The sequence below is a fragment of the Heteronotia binoei genome, chromosome 6 (genome assembly GCF_032191835.1).
Source record: "Heteronotia binoei isolate CCM8104 ecotype False Entrance Well chromosome 6, APGP_CSIRO_Hbin_v1, whole genome shotgun sequence".
Lineage (NCBI taxonomy): Eukaryota > Metazoa > Chordata > Lepidosauria > Squamata > Gekkonidae > Heteronotia > Heteronotia binoei.
In genome coordinates, this window is record NC_083228.1 from 129,680,613 (window position 1) to 129,706,863 (window position 26,251).

Here is a 26,251-nt window from a genome sequence, read left to right on the forward strand (position 1 = left end):
ATCTCCAAGGACACTGCTAGAAATGCATCCAGGACCAGCCCTGCCCCTAGGCAAATGAAGCAATTGCTTGGGTGCCGGCCTTCTGGGGGGTGCTGAATTGGGCACCCCATGTGCAGGGGTGGGGGGCGCCAGAAGTTAGCCTTGCCTAGGGTGCCAGACATAGACAGTCTGAATGCATCATGGCCTGTAACTCCCTCTACAGCCTGAACTTTATAAAAAGGTAAAGGTAGTCTCCTGGGCAAGCACCAGTTGTTTTCGACTCTGGGATGATGTTTTCATAGCAGACTTTTTACAGGGTGGTTTGCCATTGCCTTTCCCAGTCATCTACACTTTTCCCCCAGCAAGCTCGGGTACTCATTTTACCAACCTCGGAAGGATGGAAGGCTGAGTCAACCTGAGCGGCTACTTGAACCCAGCTTCCGCTGGGGATCAAACTCAGGTCGTGAGCAGAGAGCTTGGACTGCGGTACTGCAGCTTTATCACTCTGTGCCACAGGACTCCTGACCTAAGCTTTATAGTGGTTAGCATTTATTCCAAAATTCATCTCCCGTCACCAGTGTTCCCTCTAAGCTGAGTTAGCGTGAGCTAGCTCACAGATTTTTAGCCTCCAGCTCACACATTTTTGTCTTGGCTCAGGAAAAATGGCCCCAGAGCACAATAATTTATGCAACAGCTCACAACTTTAATGCCAGCAGCTCACAAAGTAGAATTTTTGCTCCCAAGACTCTGCAGCTTAGAGGGAACATCGCCCGTCACACATTTTCTTGCCTTAAGAACGTAAGAACATAAGAGAAGCCATGTTAGATCAGGCCAATGGTCCATCCAGTCCAACACTCTGTGTCACACAGTGGCAAAATTTATATATATATATATATATATATATATATATATATATATATATATATATATATATATATATATGCTCAGCAATTTCATCGAATGCCCACGAGTTCTTGTATTGTGAGAAAGGGAGAAAAGTACTTCTTTCACTACTTTCTCCATCCCATGCATTATCTTGTAAACCTCTATCATGTCACCCCGCAGTCGACGTTTCTCCAAGCTAAAGAGTCCCAAGCGTTTCAACCTTTTTTCATAGGGAAAGTGTTCCAGCCCTTTAATCATTCTAGTTGCCCTTTTCTGGACTTTCTCCAATGCTATAATATCCTTTGGAGAAAGTCCAGAAAAGGGCAACTAGAATGATTAAAGGGCTGGAACACTTTCCCTATGAAGAAAAGTTGAAACGCTTGGGACTCTTTAGCTTGGAGAAACGTCGACTGCGGGGTGACAGGATAGAGGTTTACAAGATAATGCATGGGATGGAGAAAGTAGTGAAAGAAGCACTTTTCTCCCTTTCTCACAATACAAGAACTTGTGGGCATTCAATGAAATTGCAAGATGTTTAATCTGTATTCTGTTAGGACTTGCAAAAATTCCTTGCATACGAAAAGCTAGCACATCACAGAGAACACTAAATAGAACCCTTCCGTTGACAGACCAGCTTTCTACAGGTGGGCAGTTTTTGCCATTAGGAAAAATTCAGTCACATGATTCCTCCCATCCTTCTTGGTCCCAGAAGGCTGTTATCATGAGATTCTCTTAAATGCAGGTAGAGATCAGCCCTTACAGCCATGAGGACTGTTGGGAGTTGTAGTCTGAAGCAAGCAGCGAGACTCAGATTTAGCCTTACTTTCCCCCAAAACATTATGCTACTTAAGATCGCTTGGTAGGTGGGCAGACTGGCCTTACAGCAATCTGAAAAAATCTGAAAATGGGATTCATTCCAAGCTTTGCATAGGCTGATCAATCATTTTGTCATTGAGCTCAAGGAAGCCCAGGAGTGGCATATCAAGGATATCACCAATCAAGAGAAAGTGTGCCTGGAATGACATAAAATTTGAGAGGGAAGGTTTTGAGGTAGCAGAAAAAGACAGCGCCGACAGCCACTCAATCATTCTTCATTCTCTTGGATTCCAGCCAGGCATAAGCAAGCAAGCACGACTGCATAAACATGAGAGAAGAACAAAAAAATGCTTTGTTTTGATTTGTAGTCGGTAATGCAATTGCTTCCATGCTTGTTGCTTATACAAGCCACTGCTCACCTCAGCTCCTGACATCATGTTACCACTACCATATCTTTTAATACATTCAGACAGGGCTTTTTTTTTTTTTTTTTAGCAGGAACGCACAGGAACGCAGTTCCGGCTGGCTTAGCATCAGGGGGTGTGATCTAATATGCAAATGAGTTTCTGCTGGGCCTTTTCTTTTAAAAAGCCCCATACTAAACAATGGTGATGTCATAAGAACATAAGAGAAGCCAATGGCCCATCCAGTCCAACACTCTGTGTCACACAGTGGCCAAAATTTTTTTATATATATATACACACACACATACACACACACACACACTGGGGCTAATAGCCACTGATGGACCTCTGCTCCATATTTTTATCTAAACCCCTCTTGAAGGTGGCCATGCTTGTGGCCGCCACCACCTCCTGTGGCAGTGAATTCCACATGTTAATCACCCTTTGGGTGAAGAAGTACTTCCTTTTATCCGTTTTAACCTGTCTGCTCAGGGGGTGTGGCCTAATATGAAAATGAGTTCATACTGGGCTTTTTCTACAAAAAAGGCCCTGCATTCAGATTACCATGCAGTGTCTCTTGAAGCCATGAGGAAATTTTGAAATGTAATGTGAGAAGGGTTCATGCCTGTAATTAGATTTTTCTTGCTCCTGTTCCCCCCCCCCCACCCCTGGGTTTTTATACTCACGTTACGTTCCTCAGACATGCACAAATGGCCTTCCATTGAGATTGTTGCAGAGAGTTGCAAAGAAGAACAGCTAGATTTGGAAGGGATGGTGGTTCAGTCGTAGAGCATCTGCTTGGTAAGCAGAAGGTCCCAGGTTCGATCCCCAGCATCTCCAACTAAAAAGGGTCCCGGCAAATAGGTATAAAAACCTCAGCTTAAGACCCTGGAGAGCCGCTGCCAGTCTGACTTTGATGGACCAAGAGTCTGATTCAGTATAAGGCAGCTTCATATGAGTCCAGTAGCACCCTTAGAGACCAAAGAGATTTCCAGGGCATGAGCTTTCAAGAGCCAAAGTTCCAGGTGATTGACAAAGGGAGCTCTCACTTTCGAAAGCTCATACCTAGAGAACTGTGTTAGTCTCTGAGGAACTACTGAACTCACAGTTGCACAAATGACCTGCAAGAGCACTTCTGTGTCTTGAAACTGAACACAGCTCCTATGTATTTTGATGCTTCGAGCACTCCTTATACAACAGCTCTTGTACAACAATTACCTGGATGCGACAAAATCAATTGGGGTTATTTTCAAAAAGAACATGCTGAGGGTTCGAGTGATACCTTTACTTCTTCTTTATCTCAGGTTATCTAAAGCCAAGATGTATTTTTAATTCCTCTGCTGATGGGAAACCTGCTGGCCCATGGCATGGGGAGACTTGAGAAGATGAGCTTTTACTGAAACATAAACCAATACCTCGACTGCTGCTTTGGCTCGTTCAAATTCCTCTTCCATGGAATGATTTCGTGAGAGGAGGGTGCCTCCCCAGCGTTGCTCTTTGGTAGATCGTGCCTAAAAAGAGAATAATATATGTAGTAAGCAGAGTTTGGTATTAATTAATGGGGAGGGACGGTGGCTCAGTGGTAGAGCATCTGCTTGGTAAGCAGAAGGTCCCAGGTTCAATCCCCGGCATCTCCAAAAAAGGGTCCAGGCAAATAGGTGTGAAAAACCTCAGCTTGAGACCCTGGAGAGCCACTGCCAGTCTGAGTAGACAATACTAACTTTGATGGACCGAGGGTCTGATTCAGTAGAAGGCAGCTTCATATGTTCATTGAGAAGGGCAGTAGTATGTGGTGGTTAAACCAAGAGACCTAGATTCAAGTAATCTCATTGAGCCCAGGACCACCATCTTTCAGAGCAGTCTTCCTTGTGGGGTTGTTGTGACAGCAGAATGGGATAACTCCAAAAGACCTCAAGTTTCTTAGAGGAAGTGTGATTAAACAGCTTGGCACGATCCTTCCCTATCTGGTCAGCCTGCTTCCCAAAGAGGATTTCCCAGCACAGATAATTTTTTCTTAGATTTCTTTGGAGGACTGCAATCAACCCTAACCCTTCATTTCTAAGGCAGCAACTGGCAAACATCTAATAGCTAAGGAACACTTGTTTCCATAAGGTGAAATTGGAAGCATACTTTACCCTTACACCAACAAAAGGTTCATTTTGGAGTGTATCTGAGTAAAAACGGAGCCCATATTTTGCGTGTTTGCGTGTGCCATTTATTCTGAATTTGCCCAGTGGCTAGAAGTGAGCCCAGGTCAGGGACTCATGCAGAGGCACAACACACAAACCTCCTCTAAACAGAATAATCTCTACATATCTGTGCTGAGCTGAGTGAACTGTTCCATCACACCTGATACAAAGAGATGACAGAATCACCCATTTTCCAGTAGAGATTCAATGGATAGAGGCAAAAACTGATCAATGAATCATCAGAGATACAGCAGGCAGCCACCTTGGAGAGATGGAAATTCCCCTATACTTGCATAAGGGTGACTGAAAAGAACACCTGATGCAAAATCATCACAGAATAACTCGTCCCTGATGGGCGGTGCAAGGAGAGATCAATTAATCATCAGACACACCACAGGAAGCCTTCTTGTGGGCAGATACTCTGGGCTCATAGACATCTTTCATAATTTAACTAACTTGCTCCCTGCAGCATAGTAGCAGTTTTCTTTAGGTGCAGAATTGGACAAAGCACTGTTCTAACACATTCTAGCAAGACAACCTGTCACAGCAGAAGCAACCATCAACCACCAGGATTTGTTTTAAATTTTATATTAACACAAGTGGGGCCCCATGACACTTATGTGGGAGGGAAAACCCATCTTCCCCCACACTTTCTTGCCAGACTTGTTGCAGGCCCCTGGATTCCCCAGCTGACAGGCCCACCGCCTCCCCTCACTCCCACTGCTCTCTGTGGCTGACCCAGAGAAGAAGATGATGATGATATTGGATATTTACCGTATATCCCGCCCTCCACTCCGAATCTCAGAGTGGCTCACAATCTCCTTTATCTTCCTCCCCCACAACAGACACCCTGTCAGATGGGTGGGGCTGAGAGGACTCTCACAGCAGCTGCCCTTTCAAGGACAACTCCTGCCACAGCTATGGTTAACCCAAGGCCATTCCAGCAGGTACAAGTGGAGGAGTGGGGAATCAAACCTGGTTCTCCCAGATAAGAGTCCGCACACTTAACCACTACACCAAACTGGCTCTTTCAAGCCCATGAATGCTTCTTTCTTTCCCCCCTCCCTGTTTCTCAGCTACTCACCCAGAGTAGCTCCTGGTGGACACGCTGAGTCTTTCCTCGGCCCTGCCATATCCTAGGCTCTGTGGCCACAGCAAAGGCCATGCCCATTCCCAGCTGCTGTACTAACTGTGCTGCCTGCATGTGTGCAAACAACACTTTTTATTGGGGGTGGGTGGATGGGTTTAACCCCCCCCCCCATTTATTTATTTTACTTTTTGCATTTTTCTACAAACCTAGCGTGTCACCCAAGTTTGCAGACAAGTGTGTTTGGGCTAAGCGTCTATCTGCAAATTTAGCTAATGGCGGTACACTTGGGAACTAGATATTAGATATATACATTTGAGGAACAAACTACCAACTTGTGAGAAATTAGGAATTTAAACTTAAGTATGTCCAAAGGAATCTACTGAAGATTAAATGATATCTGCCAGAACTGCCCACTCTTGATAACAAATTCTATCCATTTGACAGATTTTATTAGATCTATTCCATCTAATTTATGTATTTCATCTAATAATCCTTTCAAGCATAGTTATGAGTGAAATGTAGCTGATCTTCTCCACTTCTTTTTGTAAAGATACCCTGGTTTTACCCCAGAATAAAATGGACCTCCACATTATTTGGCCTAACACTCTTTGGGGATCTTTAAAACAAATGGGTTAAGTTGCTTCGTTTTAAATGTGTTGTTGGAGGACAGTCTTATAGATACCGCCAAAACCACAAGTCATTGTATTCTAGATCAAATCAAATCTGTCTAGAAGCTCAAATGACTAAACTGAGGCGCTTGTAGTTCTGTCACATTATGAGACAAAGATCACTGGAAAAGACAATAATGCCAGGAAAAATAGAAGGCGGCTGGAAAAGAAGATCCTATATGAGATGGATTGACTCAGTCAAGGAAGCCACGGCCCTCAGTTCGCAAGACCTGAGAATGGCTGTTAATGACAGGACATTTTGGATGTTATGAATTCACAGGGAGGCCATAAGTTGGATGCGACTTGATGGCACTTAACACACACAGAAAATAAATGGTAGTAGCTTCAGGTTTTCATGCCTGCCCCTTAATTCAGGGGAGGACGGTAGCTGAGAATTAAGTTTCAGCAAGCTATTTAGGCCCAGTGTTGTCTGGAAACACAAGAAACGTTCTTGAAGGAGCTGAGAACTGTCAGGGAAGTAAGGGACCTCAGGATTCCCCAATTCCAAGGGGATCTGAGGCGCCATCCCTGGTGTCCACTCATCAAGACAGTGACACATGGACAGTGCCTTTAAGGTGACTCCTGGCTGGCCATGACTGACCCTTTAATAGCCCATGCCTGACAATCAGCTGGAAGGAAGCCTTGGGGGGGGGGGGGGAATGAGCCACAGCTGAGCTGCGGAGGTGATGACAACTTCCCATGGAAATGGTTCAAACCTCACAGTTGTTTCAGAGGGGCATGGCCACCAAAGGGGCAGGCCAGGCCCCTCATGAAGAGATTGGCTGAGGAGGCTGAAGGAAGCACGGTCAGGAGGAGGGGCCAGGTTGAATGAAATCTCTCCCCCCCCCCTTGTCCAAGGCTAATGGCAAGGTATGCAGCATTTCCTGTTGGTAAATATCTGCCAGGCTTGGGCAGGTCTTTTGCAAGAATAAAGCATTTTGACCCCATCTTGGGAGTTTTGTTTCAAGGGGAAGGACATTTTATTGACTGCAAAACCCTAAATAATTTGCTTCCCCTCACCGCTTTCACTACACAGTAGTGGTCTGTGCACTCCCCTGTTCCTGGCTCCGTCTTCTGTTTGTCTTTAGCAGCATCCTCAGAGGAAAATCCAATGTTGAGTCTACAAGCATCCTTTTATCAAGAACTTCTGAATTCCTGAACGCCATGAAAAGAATGGTCCCCTGTCGCGGCAAGGGAAAGCAATGCAGCGACCGAAAAACGATTAGTCTGCTAAACTCCTAACCTTCCCCTTGTCTGAGGTTAAACTCATTATCCATGTATCTGCCCTACGGCAGCTCCCAACTGCACCTATTTACATTATTATATTTCTGATTATGATGAACCTTGGGGGGATATTCAACTGCAGCAAGCATTTTTTCATGCTGGGTCTAGTTTCTGTTGCATTAAAATTCAGGATTGAATCCAGGCAAGGACTTTAAAAAAAAAAAAATCTGAATACTGACATAAGGGCAAAAGGTCTCAGAACCGCTAAAGCAATAGTTTTCAACCTATGCACCCCTGAAATCCCATTGTAACCAACTGGACTACAACAGGAGTGCATTTGGGTTTGTCAGATGAGGCATGGCTGCATAAGCACGTGGTCTTTAGGACGTACAGCGCTAACTTTCATAATTGTTAATCCTGGTATTTAAAACTGCGGGCAGTCTATCTGGAAATCTGCAGCTTGTAAGATCTGCATAGTATTACAACCCCCAGAATCCAAATGGACGTGGCCTTCACACCTTTTCTACGCAGGGAAAACACTCCTTCCTCCCACAGATAACAGCACATCGGACAGGCCCACTCCTTGTCAGGGTCACATGCTTCTTCCTGTGCCACACATAATTCATTCATGGAATTCTCTGACACAAGACGGTAGTGACGGCTGTTCGTTTTACAAGGCTTCGAGAGAGGGTTAAACAAATCCAAGGAGAAGTCTATATCACTTTGATAGCTGAACGGTGCCTCCAGATTCAGGTGGAGGCACCACTGACTATTTGTTGCCTGGGGCAAACAGCAGAGGAAAGTCCTTGCTTTCATGTTCAGCCATAGAAGAAAACAGGATTCTGAACCTCACGAACCTTCTATCTGATCCAGCAAAGCTTCATTCTTCATGTTCTCACGTTTCTGCTTGAAGCACATATAAGCTATGTGGACGTACATGGGAGAGGCACGTATTGACCATCCCAAGTGTGTAAACGCCACACACAACGTCATGTGTTCATGCCAGGCGGGAAGGCAGTAAAAAAGTTTCAGTGGGGCTCTCCTGGAGGGGAAGGCAGGCCTGCTGTTTGCCCCTGAATTCCTTCCAGAGTCTCCACAGCAGGGCTGGCCAAACTGTGGCTCAGGAGCCACATGTGGCTCTTTCATACATAATGTGTGGCTCTTGAAGCCCCCAATGCCCCATTGGCTGGCAGCTTGGAGAATGCATTTGAAGTTGCTTTCTTTCCACCTCTCCCTCCCTCCTCTCTCCCCATCTGTTTCCTTCCTTCCTTCCTTGCAACTCTCAAACATCTGACGTTCGGGTCTTGCACCTCTCAAACGTCTCACATTTATTCGATGTGGCTCTTATGTTAAGCAGCCCTGCTTTATAAAAGATAACATGCTTAGAAAGACAACGTGCTTGTTTAGGATCTCCTTGTTCCAAGGGTCTAACCAAGACGCAATAGCTCAGCACTGTCAAAAAAAAAAAAAGAAGAAGAGCAAGAAACCGTCTCTAAGGAATAGCAGATGGCGAACTGCAGTCATCCTGACAAACTCGGCTTTCCAGCGCTCAGCCAGATGATGATACATATGCATAGGTTTGCAGTTAAATGTGAAGGGCACGGCTCAGCCTTGGAGATGCAAATGAGCAATCCTGAGAAAAAGAGGCGCTCATTAGAGCATTATTTTAAAGGATTTTGTGAAAGAAGGGATGAAAGAGGTCAGAGAGAGGTTGGTTTGTTTGCAGGGCCGGGGGTGATAACCTTATGAAGCCATATGAAGCAAGGGCTGGGTGGAGATACCAGGCTTGGCTCCTGATGGCAACGCAGGATGGGTGCAGCAGATCCTACATGTAGAAGACCGTGATCCTGTTCCCAGTTAGAGCTGCTTAAATACTAAAGGTAAAGGTAGTCCCCTGTGCAAGCACCAGTCATTTCCGACTCCGAGGTGACGTTAACGTCATGACGTTTTCACGGCAGAATTTTTACGGGGTAGTTTGCCATTGCCATCCCCAGTCAACTACACTACCAGGGCTTTTTTTGAAGCAGGAACTCCTTTGCATATTAGGCCACACCTCCCTGATGTAGCCAATCCTCCTGGAGCTTACAGTAGGCCCTGCACTAAGAGCCCTGTAAGCTCTTGGGGGTTTGGCTACATCAGGGAGGTGTGGCCTAACATGCAAAGGAGTTCCTGCTACAAAAAAAGCCCTGAATACTGCAATTAGATTTCCCCTAGTAAGTGACGTGGAAGACCTCTCTACCTGAGACCCCCGGAGTGCCACTGCCAGTCTGAGTAGACAATACCGACTGTGATGGGTCAGGCAGTCTGATGCAGCATAAGGCAGCTCCATGTGCATTCGTGTGGATTTAAGCAGCCCAAGCACGACAGAATGACAGCCTATAATAGCCATATTCTCTGCATGGCTTGCCCAGCAGCAAATGCCACCAGAAACAAATACACACACAGGAATAAATACACAGAGGAATGCACCCTTTGTAAGTCAGATGTGGCCAACTGATAAGTAATGTTTAGACTGGTCATCAATCAGATTTATTCAAATATCCTTCTCACTAAAGCCAAAACATCATAGTTCGGTTTTAGCAGCAAGCAATGTTTTGCCACTCTGACCTGGATAGCCCAGCCTAGCCTGAGCTCATCAGATCTCAGAAGCTGAACAGGGTTGGCCTTGGTTAGTACTTGGATGGGAGACCAGAGTCCAAGGCTGCTATGCAGAAGAGGAGATTGGATTTAAACCCCACCCCCCGATCCTTCACTTGGAGTCTCAGAGCGGCTTACAATCTCCTTCCCTTCCTCTCCCCACAACAGACACCCTTGTGAGGGAAGTGGGGCTGAGAGAGCTCTGAGAGAACTGCTATTGAAAGAACAGCTCTGAGAGAACTGTGACTGGCCCAAGGTCACCCAGCAGCTGCATGTGGAGGATCAAACCTGTTTCTCCCAGATTAGAGTCTGTGGCCTTAACCACTACATCAAACTGGCGCTACACCAAGCTAGCAGGTAATGGCTAACCACTTCTCTTTGTGTGCCCTAATCTGGATGAAAACCCTCTAGGTTTGCCATAAGCAGGCTGTGACTTGATGGCAAACAAAGTCTGCTTAGGTGATATGTAAAGAGTCCTCAGAGGAGTCCTCAAATGCATGTGCCCCGCTCCCCACCAATTCCCCTTGGCCACGGTTGTCTAATGAACGACTTCTGCAAATCCAAATTAACCAACCATGGTTTGCATTTCACCTGCCACCTAGGATCCCAAACAGTGGTTTAAGTCTCATCTTCAATCCAGGTTCAAATAGAAGCAAAGCAAATTATAGTTCACTGGGTCAGAAAGAACCACAAACTATGCTTTGGAGTGCACCGTGTGACATCCATGGACAGTGGAATATGAACACCCATGAAGCTGCCTTATACTGAAGCAGACCAATGATCCATTAAAGTCAGTATTGACTTTTCAGAACGGCAGCAGCTCCTCAAGGTCTCAGATGGAGGTCTTTTGCATCACCTACTGCCTGGTTCTTAAGAACGTGGTAAATAAGGAAACTTACAGTGTGGAGTTTAGGCAAAGCAAGAAAAACACCGCACACCAAATGTTGCAGTATAAGTGCAAAACACTCTTTTACTCAACCACTTTATCACTAAGTGGAGAGCCAGTTTGGTGTAGTGGTTAAGTGTGCGGACTCTTATCTGGGAGAACCGAGTTTGATTCCCCACTCCTCCACTTTCACCTGCTAGCATGGCTTTGGGTCAGCCATAGCTCTGGCAGAGGTTGCCCTTGAAAGGGCAGCTGCTGTGAGAGCCCTCTCCAGCCCCACCCACCTCACAGGGTGTCTGTTGTGGGGGAGGAAGGTAAAGGAGATTGTGAGCCGCTCTGAGACTCTTTAGAGTGGAGGGCGGGATACAAATCCAATATCTTCTTCTATAATTCTTAAATGTCCTTCAAAGCAAATAAACAGTCCTTAGTAGAAACTCAAACTTTAAATGTTGTCAGGTATGAAAATCTGCTGTCTTCTTGTCTTTCTGTTGAGAGACGCAGATAGCCCAGCTGTTCCTCTTTGAAGAGTAATTCAACAGGTGTAGTAACAGCAACATGAGTCCTAGGTTCAAGTTCGTGTTTCCTTTACACTTTCTCTGGCTGCTATTTTTACACTCCAGAACCCATGCTTAGGCAACAGCTCATAGTCATATCTTATCAGTATGCACAAACGGTTCTTCAGAACAACAGGAAAGCCCTGCTGGATCAGACCTGTGGTCCATCTAGTCCAACCTCTTGTCTCATAGTGGAGAAGTGTACATGCACACGAAAGCTTACATTCCGAATAAAATGTTGGTTTTAAAGGTACTACTGGACTTCTACTTTGTTCTAGTGGCCAACCGGTTCCTCTGGAGGGCCAACAACAGAACAGACTTTCCACTAATGTTGCCTCCTGGCTCTGGGATGCAGAAGTTTAGTGCCTCTGAACCTGGAGGTTTCCTCAGTCACCATGGCTGGTAGTCACTGATAGACTTATCCTCCACGAATCTACCTAATCTCCCATTGAAAGCTGTTTATTCCTTTGGCCATCACTACATCCTCTGGCAGCGAATTCCACATTTTAATAAAGTATGTACAATCCACCTCGAGTCCCTTTGAGAAACACAGACTATACAGAATGTAAATAAATAAACTGGAGCTGCCAGGGATTGAACCTGGGACCTTCTGCATGCCAAGCAGAGGCTCTTCCACTGAGCCATGGCCTCTCTCAGCTGACTTCCTGTTCTTATGCTGATGCTAGAAAAGAGGCATATGCTTGAGGGGAGACTATTCCATTCCTCCATACAGAGGCAACCAGCACACAAGTTACCCACATAAATTCTGCCGCATAGATCTTGGCAATGTTGTCATGTGACCAATAGATTTTTAAAATATTTAGACATTTTAAATTTTAAAAAATGTTTTTATTGTTATATCTCTAGAAGAGAGAGGGGGGAGGGGGAGGGAAGGAGGGAATGTGTAAGTCTTCAAAGCCTATAATAAAAATCTATATAAATGTGAAAGGCAAGTGGAATGCTAGACTCACTCCTACCGAAAATGAAATTCAAGTGCCAGATGGCCACTTAGGAAACAAGCCAATGTTTGGTTTGGCTGCCTTTTCTGTGTCACCGTTTTATTGCTGTATCGATCTTCTTCGAGTCCATCTCTAAAAGCTTAGCAGAGCTTGCCCTGATTTATGTACTGAAGAGTATTTATGGGTGAGAAAGTGTTGTGTCCAAATAACTTGTGTTTTCCTAAGAGCCAAAAGGTGGTTTCTTTCTTTCTTTTTTCTCTTGACATGCCAGGGATTTCCTGGAATAGCCTTCAAGAGCCAAACTTGAAACACACAAATTATAAGAGCAATAACTGACTGCACTATTTGTGTGGCCAGGGAAAACTCTAAAGCATCCTTCTAACACACCTGCACCCTCCAAAGGAGAAGATTTGCAACAGACCCAGACAGTTGGGATGGGAGGACTTCAATGGCATTCTACTGGTCTGCAGGGGCGGCCCTAGGATGTCTGGTGCCCCAGACACCCCCACGGGCAAAGCTGGAGGGCGGGAAGGGCATGCATGGCAAAGCACAGAGAGCCTGTGCACCTCCGCTTGCAGTCGCTCTGCTTCCAGAAGCAGAGTGACAGCAGCTTTGTAGCACAGCCTCCCTGTGCTTTGCTGTGCCAGCACATGCGCACTTCCTACCCTCCAGCTTTGCCTGTAGGGGCAGCAGGCAGCATGGATGAGGCACTGCCTAGCCTCTTCCAGGCTCCCAGGGCCTCTTCTCCTGGACGATATCCATCACCCTGGAGGCACGGGTGGGTGGGAGGGCTCAAACCTTTACCCTCCTCCAGCCTACACTCTAGGCAGCCACCTATGGCTGCCTAGTGGATGGGCCACCTCTGCTGCTCGGCTCCTCCTCTAAACACTTTGCTATTACACGAAACTGTCCTCCTACAGAATCATACCCTTTGTCCATCACAGTCAGTACTGCCTACTCTGACTGAGAGCAGCTCTCCAGGCAGAGGTCTTTCACATTGTCTACTACCTGATCTTTTAAACTGGAGATGCTAGGGACTGAATTTGAGATCTTCTGCATGCTAAACAAAGGCTCTGCCATTGAGCCACAGCCCCTCCCCAGCCATTCCTTTGTAGTCACATCCCAACAACATTGGCTATGCTCTTGGGAAATAACCATATCCATCCCACACTCATACCTAGACACATGGAATCCTGTTTAAAGACATCTGCTGTCTTCAGGGGTGGAATTCTAGCAGGAGCTCCTTTGTATATTAGGCCACACCCCCCTGATGTAGCCAATCCTCCAAGAGCTTACAAAAAAGAGTCTTGTAAACTCTTGGGGGATTGGCTATGTCAGGGGTCTGTGGCCTAATATGCAAAGGCGCTCCTGCTAGAATTCCACCCCTGGCTGTCTTCAATCTCAGACTTGGAGCCCTGTGAGACAAGGTGGCCTGTTCCTTGCATGTTTGAGATCAGTGTTGGCTGCAGGCTGAAGGACATCTCTCTGCTCAACTGTACATTTTTAATCCCATGCATCTTCCAAAAAAACACAAAAATGCAGGATAGCATACATAGCTCCTGTTCTTCTTCCAAGGAGATCAGAGTGGTGTGCGTAGCTCCTCCCCGACACTTTTTATCTTCACCATACCCCTGTGAGAGCCAGTTTGGTGTAGTGGTTAAGTGTGCGGACTCTTATCTGGGAGAACCGGGTTTGAGTCCCCACTCCTCCACTTGCACCTGCTGGCACAGCCTTGGGTCAGCCATAGCTCTGGCAGAGGTTGTCCTTGAAAGGGCAGCTGCTGTGAGAGCCCTCTCAGCCCCACCCACCTCACAGGGTGTCTGCTGTAGGGGAGGAAGATAAAGGAGATTGTGAGCCGCTCTGAGACTCTTGAGTGGAGGGCGGAATATAAATCCAATGTCGTCGTCTTCTTCTGTAAGGTAACTTCGGCAAAGAGTAACTGGCCCAAGCTCATCCAGTGAATTTTTATATCATTTATATGCAATTCATGCAAGGAAAGCAACAGTGAGGCTCCCAGTCTCTGCATGCGTGCCATCGCTCTGCCTCTCACGTCACAGATGTGAGACACAAAGCAGTGGTGGGAAGCACACGGAGACCGGGAGCCTTGCTGCCGCTGCGCTCACCCTCGCCAGTCCCGGCAGCGGGGCAGCAGCTGTGGCTTGGATGGCGCCACCACTGTTCACAGCCTCGCTCAGACCCCCCATGGGGGAGGTGCCGCCGTGCGGGTGGCCTGGGGTGGCAAAACCCCCAGCACCACCCCTGGTCACAGCTGGCTTAAGGAACAAAGGTTGTCAGCCATTTTGATCTCTCCCCCACCCATCCCGGCAGCATTTCTCGGGCCCTCATTACATATAAATTCCAGTTCTTGGGGGGGGAAAGATCTTCAAGGACAATCACACTTCAATGGAAAGTGCCAACAAGTCACAACTAACTTATGGTTACCCTGTAAGGTTTTCAGGACAAGAGATGAACAGAGGTGGTTTGCCATGGCCTGCCTCTGCATAGCAACCCTGGGCTTCCTTGGTGGTCTCCTATTCAAATACTAACCTGGGGTGACCTTGCTTAGCTTAGAACTGATAAAAGGAAGTCCTTCTTCACCCAAAGGGTGATTAACATGTGGAATTCACTGCCACAGGAGGTGGTGGCGGCTGCAAGCATAGCCAGCTTCAAAAGGGGATTGGATAAGCATATGAAGCAGAGGACCATCAGTGGCTATTAGCCGCAGCGTATTGTTGGAACTCTCTGTCTGCGGCAGTGATGCTCTGTATTCTTGGTGCCGGGAGGGGGGGGCACAGTGGGAGGGCTTCTAGCCCTACTGGTGGACCTCCTGATGGCACTTGGGTTTTTTGGCCGTTGTGTGACACAGAGTGTTGGACTGGATGGGCCACTGGCCTGATCCAACATGGCTTCTCTTATGTTCTTAGCTTCTGAGATCTGATGAGATCGGGTTGGCCTGGGCCATCCACATCCACAGATTTCCCACAAGAAGCTACATTTCTGTCCAATGGTCTCCAGTACAAGGTTTGGGAAATAACCATATTTGAATTCTCAATGGTCTCCAGTACAAGGTTTGCTCATTACTTCTTCTTACCTTTGGTGCAGGTGCTAATTCTAAATCCGAGGCTGTATCAGGTTCCACCGTAGCCTTGACGCCAGCCGCTTCTGGTTGGGATCTGTTCTCTGCGGACCTATAAAGAAGGCATTTGCACATATGTCAAGGCGACACCGGCTCAACAGACAGCAGAACTAATGCCCAAGAACCTACTAGGTTGATACAATTAAATACAGCCAGAGAACAATGACTGTGCCCTCGACATTAGAGGGGTCAATCAGAGAGAAGTCAGAGGTAGAGTAAAAGGTCAAAGCTTCAATTTCTCATTCAAAGGACTGGGAATAACTTTTCTTTGCCCAAGACCTTGGAAATTTGAAGGGCTGTCACTTAGAAGAGGGCAGGGAAGAAGAAGGAGAAGACTGCAGATTTATACCCCGCCCTTCTCTCTGAATCAGAGACTCAGAGCAGCTTACAATCTCCTTTATCTTCTCCCCCCACAACAGACACCCTTTGAGGTGGGTGGGACTGAGAGGGCTCTCACAGCAGCCCTTTCAAGGACAACTCCTGCAATAGCTATGGCTGACCCAAGGCCATTCCAGCAGCTGTATGTGGAGGAGTGGGGAATCAAACCTGGTTCTCCCAGATAAGAGTCCATGCACTTAACCACTACACCAAACTGGCTCTGTTCCCATTGGTAACAGAGGAAAGGACTCGCAATAATGGGTTTAAGTTAAGGGCAGGAAGGTACCAGCTGGATATTAGGAAAAACATATTTTACAGTAAGAGTTGTTCAACAATGGGATCAGCTACCAAGGGAGGTGGTGAGCTCCCTCTCACTGACAGTCTTTAAGCAGCTGCTGGACAAACACTGGTCAGGGATGCTTTAGGCTGACCCTGCATTGAGCAGGGGGTGGGACTAGAAGGCCTACATGGCCCCTCCCAACTCTGTGATTCTAGGATTGTACAACTGGCCCTGTGCTTTGGGAGCCCCTGCACTTCCCCAACGAATCTACCAGTCACCTGGGCAATAGGCCCCACCTAGACCCTGCTTCTAAGGTGACTGGTTGCGGCTTGAGGGTGGAAGTCTTGAGAGACCAGACATCTTGTGAGGCTGGGTGGACATAGGAGGGGTTTGTCGCAGGCTCCACATCTGCACCCACCTCGGGACACCCCGGTCACAAGATCAGCCTTCCAGTGGCAGCACTGTCTGTCTTGGAGGTCTCCTGGCTTACCAGCATCAGCTCCTTTCTAGGCAACTTGTGTGGTGAATAGCCTCAGACAGGGCTTTTTTTGTAGCAGGAACTCCTTTGCATATTAGGCCACACACCCCTGATGTAGCCAATCCTCGAAGAGCTTCCAGGGCTCTTAGTACAGGGCCTTCTGTAAGCTTCAGGAGGATTGGCTACATCAGGGGGATGTGGCCTAATATGCAAAGGAGTTCCTGCTGCAAAATAATCCCTAGCCTCAGAGCAGGAACCCAGTTACTGTAGTGGCCTCTCCTTCCTAGGCTGGCAGAAGGCCTCAACTTTCAGTTGATCGCCTCCAGTGTAAATATCAGCTGCCCGTTGAATGATAACTCAAAAACTGTTCACCGAGGCCGACTGCTTCCACCTGCTTAACAGTGGGGCCACCCTTGACTGAAGGTCAACAAATGTGTTTTTACCAGATAAATTCTTTCGATGGAGCTCTAGAAGATGAAGGTTTTCTCTCAGGTGCTGGATAACCTTTGCTGGCCCTGTCTCCATGAAACTTCACTTCATCCCATTTCTCCAGCTGTGCCTGAATATTGACTGAGGAAGAAAAGAGAAAATGAGAGCTCATAAGGGAACTGCAGCTTGGTGATATGCTACTTTGCCTCCAGATCCTAGAGAGGCCAGGGAAGACATTAAGTTGCATCCAGATTACATTTTCAGGTCATGCGAGGCACTTTTTCTCAGTGGAACAGTGGATTTCCCTGCTGGGATCTTAATCCCCAATTTGGATCAGGACCACGCTATGTTGGAGCTTCAGCCTCCCCCTCTGCAACATTTCTCAGACCTGAAACAGCCCCGAAGGGAGCGATTGGCCCTACTGAGAGGCTTCAAATATACTGATCAGCTTAGGGAATTCAGACCCAGCCAAGAGTGTGTAATGTGTAGTTTGGCCAGGGCCTTTCTTGTAGAAAAAGCCCAGCAGGAATTCATTTGCATATTAGGCCACACGCCGTGATGTCACCATTGTTTCCCACATGAACTTATTTGCATAATAGGCCACACCCCACGATGCCAAGCCAGCTGAAACTGCATTCCTGTGTGTTCCTGCTAAAAAAAAAAAAGCCTTGAGTTTGGCCCAAAGTATACAGGTCGAGTAGGTAGAAAGCAAGTAGGCAGAGACATGGGCTGTGACAGCCGAGAGCAGCACCAGGGCTGAACTCAAAGATCCTAAAAGGCCAATCCAAAAACATTCTTTTACGGTCATTGTTGCTGGTATTTGGATTTGTATATGTTTTAGTATTCAAGTTTAAATAAACTTCTTTCATTTAAAAAAAGAGGGGGGGAAACATGTCCACAAATGTTTTCAGCTAACTTCAAAACTGAAAGTGTTTCTCTGCCCAAATTCGAAGCTGCTTCTTCCAGCTGTCCTTCCACTAGATCAAACATGGCTTCAGGAGCCACCCGCAACACCATGAGAGACTGAGCTTGTTAACAAACACCACCGAGGAAGCCTGCCAAGTGCATTAGCAAAAGCAGTGCTCTAAGCATATAAGAAAGCGAATGAAAGGAGATGAGGAAAAGTGTGCCAGGGTGAAGCTGGAGTCAGGGTTTGGGCAAGGGAGGGAATCTTGGTAGGGCATAATGCCTTACAGTCCATCCTCCAAAGGAGCCATTTTCTCCATGACAACTGGTCACTTGGAGATCAACTGTAATAGCAGGAGGTCTCCGAGTGCCACCTGGAGGCTGGCAAACCCAGCTGGTGGGATGCATCAATGCACCTGCATATAAACGGACAAAACGTTCCCCCAAATCGACACAAAATGCCCAGACATTGTTTCCCTTCTGTTCCCTATTTGCCCCCATAACCAGCTGTCCAGATGCTAAATGTTGTCAAATAATTCTGAGTTGTGGCCAGGCCTCGGATTCAGCGGGAGCTCACAGGAGCACAGTTCCTGAACCTTTGTGAGAGTTCCACCTCCTCCTTCCCACCTTGTCCATTGAATAGCAGGTGCAGCTGCATAACAATCTCTGGATGAGCTCCACCACCTATTTTTTTACAAAACGACTACTGGTTGCAGCTATTCCATAGCAAGATTTGTCAAGAGATTCAAGTATTAAGGATCATTAGGACATGGTTGCTGTAGATTTGAGGACAACGCCTTTGCTTTGTAATTCTGTGCAGGACATTCTATTGTGGTATAAATGAACACCAGCAGAGTGGAGTCTGCAGGAACAATTGACTGCTTGATTGAAGGGACGCTTAAAGCCAAACTAGATGTTGTCTTTGCAAAAAATGTAGTTGTAAACCCCCATGTGGTTGTAAACGCAGAGCAAGGAATACAAGAGGGACACTTAAAGGAGAGAATTTACTGCAGGAGGGAAGGAGAGCGCTTATTCCCTTCTTCTGTGTCGGCTAGTGCTGAAGACCCTCACAGAGGAAAAATACAGAATATACCTTTATGTACACGGTTCAGAGATGTACAGCCTTTTGTAAATCCATATTTTTTACAGGCTGACGCATGCCTTGAATTCTGTGAGGGGGAGGGCTGTCGGGTCACTCCCAAGAGAATATTCCTCTCATGCTTGTTAGCAGCTCATGTCTAGGAAGCCTGATCTGTTTTCTCTCGCCACTAAACGCCAGGTGCAAGATGCCCTAGATCATCCTAGCGTTTGGGATAGCTTGAGTAATGGTTTATTGGCTCATGGCTAGCAATTAGGGTATAAGATGCTTAGTTTTAGCTATGTATCTTGACTTGAGCTCTGGCTAAATTTCACTGTACATGTGTGCATTTGAGACCCAGAGGATGGGAGCTTAGCCTGCAGTTTCTATCAGCGCTTACTAAGATCTCCTTGTAAGCAAACCTGGATCTTGCCTATCGTTCCCTTGGGATTTCTGTGAACCTGGATTCCTGTGAACCAGTGCCCCAAACAAAAGCCACTTTGGAATGAGGGGGATTTAAACTGGAGAAATGTGCAGGGGGGAATGTGTACAATATCATCATAAGAACATAAGAGAAGCCAAGTTGGATCAGGCTAATGGCCCATCCAGTCCAACACTCTGTGTCACACAGTGGCCAAAAAACTCAGGCACCATCAGGAGGTCCATCAGTGGGGCCAAGACACTAGAAGCCCTCCCACTGTGCCCCCCCCAGCACCAAGAATACAGAGCATCACCGCTCCAGAGAGTTCCAACGATACGCTGTGGCTAATAGTCACTGATGGACCTCTGCTCCATATGTTTATCCAATCCCCTCTTGAAGTTGTCTATCATCCTCAAATGACACTTGTACTAAACTCTGTTCTCCTGCTGTGATCCATAATGGTCCCAGATACCAACAGTCATTCCTGAGGAATGAAGGAGAAGAGGAAGCAGCCAGGTACCCTCCCCACATGCCTGGGCCTAAAATTCACTGCTTCATCAAGCATTTTCCATGACATTTTATTTATATCAGTATCTTAAATTGCCATAAACTGCATTGGCCTTTGATTGCATTGATTTTTGGCTTAAACGTGGAAGTAAAAATTCAACATACAATGAAGTTAAAAAAAAGAAAGAAAGAAAGGCAGAGAGAGAGAGAGAGTAAAATGATGGATCACATGAAAGGCTTCTGAGGCCTAACAAACAGAAGAGAGCAAGAGATGAAAGGAAAGCAGGATGGTGTGCATCGCCTTATAGTGCGTAACCCACCTTTAGTCACAGTGAGAAAGTCAGACAACCAACATCGCGAAATTTAAAATAGCAAGAAATCAGAGCAAGGATATTTTAGAATTTCCTATTTGCCAGCTCTGAATGTCCCACATGAAATGTACCAATTGATCAATCTTATTTGTGCATCCATAAAGCAGTATTCAACAGTTTCAGTGGGTATCTGCGTTGGTCTGCAATAGAAGACCTATATTTGAGACCAGGAGCACTTTAGAGACCAACATGCAGTGCCGGCTCTAGGCTGTGTGGCGCCCCAGGCAGGCTCCCTGCCCACCCACCCCCGCTGCTGTTGGCCCCTCTTCCCTTCCCTTGCACTCCGCCTCCCCCCTCCCGCCATGATCAGAAGAGCGCACTGAGGTTGGGCTCTACCAGCTTCGATGCGGCCGGCATCTAATCCTTCTTTGAAGAGCGTCCTGGAGGGAGGAGGCTTCTCTCCCCCCCTTTCTAGAACCAGAAGTGAGGGGGAGCGAAGCCTCCTCCAGCGTGCTCTTCAAAGAAGGATAAGATGCCGCATGCATCGAAGCCGGTAGAGCCCAGCCTCGGTGCGCTCCTCTGATCACGCCAGGATGGGAGCCGGCAGAGTGCAAGAGAAGGGAGAGGGCCGGCGGTGGCAGCGGGGGGGGGGGGCGCGGGGGGAGAGGCAGGCAAACTAGACATTTGTCATGGGCACTGGGAGGGGGGGAGTCCAATTCGGCACCCCCTCCCGGCGCCCTAGGCAACCACCTAGTTTACCTAATGGGCAAGCCGGCCCTGCCAACATGATTTTCAGAGTATGGAGAGGACAAGGTCTGATAAAGGTATTCTGACAAAGGGAGCTTTGACTCTCAAAAGCTGATACCCTAAAAATCTTGTTGGTTCCTAAGGTGCTAATGGACTCGAATCTCCTTCTTCATGTTACATTTTTGGGATGGACACTGCTAGCAGAGGGACTTTCCCCAACGCAAGATGTTCAAAGGCTCCTTCTGCCAGAGGAAAGTACCTCCACTAGAAAAATAGATCTGCACCATCTGATGTATAAATGACACAAAGACAAATACTGTATAAACGGCATGTTAAAAACATAAGATATATGGAAATGATGCAAACTAATCTACAAAGCCAGGAAGAAAAAGCTGAGCCCCAAAACCACTGTCAAAAATGTAAATGTGTATAAAAAATTTGCTCAGTCCTAGATCAAAGATGGCACAGGTACCTAAATCCAATGAGTTGTTTTCAGGAGCTCTGGCGGACTGGTTTTTCTGCTCAGCATCCACGCTGATAAGGTCCAGATTGTCTGCCTTCTTTCGGTGGGTCAAAGTCTTTAAAACTTCCCCTCTGGATGAATTCTCCTTCTTTGCTTTGCTTTGGTTTTTTGAGACAGGCTCGCTCAAGTCCAAGAGATCCAGCCCTGTGGACAAAACTATCAGAGGAGACTCAGCATCACAAGTCTGTTTTCACTCAGATTCAATGTTGCTCTGTGGTATTTTCAACCTTTACAATGCAGCTGGTTGAATTTGTGCTGTATTTTAATGCAGATACAACTCCCAAACTTCGTTAGTCTCCTTAAGCCCAGGGAAGAATAACATTTTAGTTTTAACAAAGAGCCGAGCTACCAGTTTTAGAGGGTACAAGTGGGAGTCTGTGAAACTCATGGGAGATCCCATCCTCCTCTCCACATGTTTGCTGGGCCTGTTGCAGTTCCAAGGATCCCACTACTGCCACCACCAGATCCAGAGAAGCTCCTGGGCTCTCCCACAGCTGCTGGCTCTGACAGATGATGCAGGAAGTAGACTGCATTCTCTGCACTTACCCCCTCCCGTCAATGTATTTTAAAAGGTTTTTCAGATTGGGGTCCCCCAAATTTGCAAGAAAACTTGTTATATGTCAGTTTGGCCCTGATCTATGGATTTAGATATCTGCAGACTGGGCCACACTTGACTGTTAGACTACAAAATAGCCCTCTAGAGGCCATGCTAGCTCACGACAACCTTCTTCCACTTAAAAAACAAAAACAAACTTCCTTTGTGTAGAAAATTCTGTGTGTAGAAAATTAAAACATCAAAGATAAAGGCTTCAGTGTAGCTAAAAGCCATCTCATGCATTATTATTTTTTTTTAAAGCCTTTCTGAAAAATGAGAGCCAGTATTATAATTTTAGCTATGATTTTCCTCCTGTTTGGCTAGATTTCTACATGTACGGAGTGAATATGCCTTCTCAGCAATGGCCCCCCCGATGGTGGAATCAACTCTCAGAGGAGGTGCGAGCCCTGCGGGACCTGAATCAGTTTCGCAGGGCTTGCAAAACCACCCTCTTTCAGCTCGCTTTTAAGAAGGAACCCGGCTAAATTGACTTCTAGCCATCCTATACATGTTTGTGAATTGTAACACCTTAATTAATGACTCATAATGGCTAATTGTTTTATCTAATTTTTAACTTAATTTATAAATGTAATTTAACTGTATTTTAATCTGTTTTATTGTACTGATTGTATCTTATTGAAATCATGGTTATACCATGTCCTGTGAGCCGCCCTGAGCCTGCCGTTGGCAGGGGAGAGCGGGATACAAAAATAAATTTATTATTATTATTATATGCAATACCCCTCCCCCCCATCATGTCTAATTTAAGTCCTCTTGCGACTGCATTTCAAAGTGGCAGGAAAGAGAATGAATCTGGCAGTGAACTAGAAAACACCACTGTAAAAAATCCCAGCCTGTCGCATTGTAAATGAGCCTCCAGGGTTTATCAAGATGCATTTATTACACCCCTACATGAAAACAAAAACTACTGTGAACTTTTAATTAAATCTTCCATTTCTGCATATTGTTTTGGGATGTCAATTAATTAGGAATACAGATAGAGATAATCAGCCAGCACTAATGCTAAAATTACTGAGTCTTGAAGTTTGAGTTGACATACATTTTTCATGTGACTCAGAAGCTGTTATGACTTATGCTTTAATGTATGCTTTGTTCATTAAACATAGAACGCCAAGAAAACTCCAGATGCAATCCAAACAAAGTTGACCTCTTTGAAGCCCTGTTCATTTCAGCAGATGGGCTTGAAGTACACACTTAACTTCCCTACTGAAAACTGTGGCTTGGATCCTAGGGCCCTGTTACCTTCAAATTTCTCTCTGGACATTGCAAAGGCTGTCCTGAGCTACAGTGCTCACTCCCCCTGCCTCTATCACTTCTGCTTGCACAAGACCAAATGTCTCAAACAGCTCTTGCGCAAGCAGAAATGCTAGTGGCAGCAGAAGTGAACGCCACAGCACCTGGAAAAGTGAGACAAAACAGTGTCATAGAATTCAAAGTCAACAACCAAACCAATGAAACCCAAAAATGCTTAGCTTTGGCTGGAGCTTTTCCTTTAGTTCTACTCTGTTTCAGGCAATTTTCACGTTATTATTTATATGTGCGCCTAATAAATCCTACAGTTCATAACTATCATTCCCCCTCTCTTATTCGTCGGCTACGAATTGCCGAGTTGGTAAAGGGGGAATCTGTGCACAGAGAGGCAGTCGATGTGGTGATGTGGTTTTTTGCATCACAGCCACAGAATTAGCTGCATGCAACTACACCTGGATCAGGGTCTCAGGTTGCCAACCCTAAACATACTTCCTGGGAAGCAAGATCCCCTTTACACCTTCAGACAAATATGTGGATCTGCTCAGGTCTTTTTTTTTGTAGCAGGAACTCCTTTGCATATTAGGCCACACCTCTCTTATGTAGCCAATCCTCCAAGAGCTTACAGGTCTCTTCTTACAGGGCCCATTGAAAGTTCCAAAAGGATTGGCTACATCGGGGAGGTACAAAAAAAGACCTGGATCTGCTTATTTTTGTGTGGTAATGGTGTTTAAATAAATGCCAGCCTATGTTTGATATTTATTTTAAAAGCTGTAGCTGAAATACCCATGGGTCTTTGATTCTCTCTCAGAGTACCCTCCATCTTGAATGGGATGCATTATTATTATTATTGTGTATTCTTTACCTACCACGGTTTCTGATGAAGTGTGGGAAAACTGCTTCCCTCTGTTCCCTGCCCTTAAGCTGGCACAGAGCTCCTTAAAAATCGGAGAGGGGAAGAAAGGAGATTGTGTGAATTGAGGAAAGGGTTGAAACTTACAGAGGAGGGGCTGAACGGACTGAGACTGACAGGAGAAGAGGACAGACCGGACCAACACAGCCCACAGGGGAAGGAAAAACAGCAAGAGTAGAAACATCTAAACAAACAACCACATGAGAGAGATCCACAGAGAGCTGACACACATGGCAGAAGATGAACATGTAAAGTTCTCAGGAAACTGTTTAAAGGTTCATGAGAGGCACCTGGTGTGTTTCTCCTTCATTTCCCTCTTGAGAGTTCCGGCCCCTTCTTTTGCCAGAAAACCCTGCTCCTCGGCAGAGTTCCTATAGTCTAAAGCCCATTGAAATCAATGGACTTAAACTAGCATAACCCCCTACAGTGCTGCACAGTTTTGTCTCCTGAATTCCATGGAACCCAATTTCCAGCAAACATATACAGGATTGGGGCCTTGTGTAATAATTTGAACCAATCGGAACAACTTTTTCCCTTCTAGCTGCCAAACTGCAAAGTTAATCATCTTTACTGGGTCATTTAAAAAAAAAAACAAAACCCAAATTTTAATTTTAACATTTAAAAAAGTTTATTTTGATCTAAGAGCAGTGTTGTCATTTATTTATTTAAATCATTTCTAGCCTGCCTTTCTCACTTGGACTCAAGGTGGATTACACAGAGAGAGTCAATACAATCAATAGAGATGGGGTATTCAATAAGCAGTACCAGGGGTGGAATTCTAGCAGGAGCTCCTTTGCATATTAAGCCACGCACCCCAATGTAGCCAATCCTCTAAGAGTTTACAAAAAAGAACCTCGTAAGCTCTTGGAGGATTGGCTACGTCAGGGGTGTGTGGCCTAATATGCAAAGGAGCTCCTGCTAGTATTCCATCCCTGAGCAGTACGATAGGATTAGGGTTGTAAAACCAATCAGAAAGCTAAAAACAGAACTAAAGCAAAGTGTAAGTCTTAACATAAGTGATACAAAAAATACACAGTAGGATCCTTGTTTCAGTAGTACCGCAGCGGAACGCAGTAGTATAGACCACGGTCCCTAATAATTTATCTAAGTAACTTTGTGGAATCATTTAATACAGCACAACTCTATTGCCTGTGTAGAAATGGCACAATAGGCACAGGTAAAGATTTAAACAAATATTTGATTTACTTGAATATAATGGCAAGCAAGGGAATCTGTATATTCACAGGCATTGGGAGTTGGGTTAGGTAGGCAATAAGCTAAAACTAAACACAGAATTGCATTTGAGGATGCTAGCTTCACCAGAGACTGTTTTCTACTTAAAATAGTTTAAGGCCTTCACTAAAAGTATGGCAGATGTATTAATGTTGACTCTTAGTTGTTACTTGGTTGCAGTGTCCCCTCTAAGCTGCAGAGCCTTGTGAGAAAAATTCTGCTTTGTGAGCTACTGGTATTAAGTTGTGAGCTACTGGCATTAAAGTTGTGAGCTACTGCAAATTATTGTGCTCTGGGGTCATCCTACCTGAGCTAAGACAAAAATGTGTGAGCTGGAGGCTAAAAATCTGTGAGCTAGCTCACGCTAACTCAGCTTAGAGGGAACACTGCTATTCTGCCCTTTTCTCCCGTGTGGATTCAAGTCCAGCAAGCGCCTTGCAGACCCAAAAGCATTTTGGGGCATGAGCAATGTTCCTTCTAAGCTGCAGAGTCTTGTGAGCAAAAATTCTACTTTGTATTAAAAGTAGACTGGCATTAAAGTTGTGAGCGACTGCTCTGGGATTATCCTTCCTGAGCTAAGACAAAAATCTATGAGCGGGAGGCTAAAAATCTGTGAGCTAGCTCATGTTAACTCAGCTTAGAGGGAACACTGCTTGGTTGTTACTTATGTTTTCTTATAAACGTCACATGAGTTAATTGTACAGTCTTGAGATCACATTCTGCTTTGTCCCTTTTTGTAAGACTAGGGTCTCTATT

General features: G+C 45.9%; 1 protein-coding gene across 6 annotated transcripts in view; it reads right to left on the minus strand.

Moving 5' to 3' along the window:
* Positions 1-26,251, minus strand: part of PEX5L (peroxisomal biogenesis factor 5 like) — a 307,015-nt gene that overhangs the window by 47,551 nt on the left and 233,213 nt on the right. For 3 of the 6 annotated variants that reach the window (XM_060242566.1, XM_060242563.1, XM_060242564.1), the window contains 5 exons: positions 24,219-24,287; positions 21,435-21,641; positions 17,007-17,133; positions 15,383-15,479; positions 3,500-3,595 (listed from right to left, as the gene is read on the minus strand). In XM_060242566.1, the coding sequence (XP_060098549.1) occupies positions 3,500-3,595; positions 15,383-15,479; positions 17,007-17,133; positions 21,435-21,641; positions 24,219-24,287 (596 nt within the window). The remainder of the gene's footprint in view (positions 1-3,499; positions 3,596-15,382; positions 15,480-17,006; positions 17,134-21,434; positions 21,642-24,218; positions 24,288-26,251) is intronic. The other 3 variants (XM_060242567.1, XM_060242565.1, XM_060242568.1) reach the window with 1 other exon arrangement.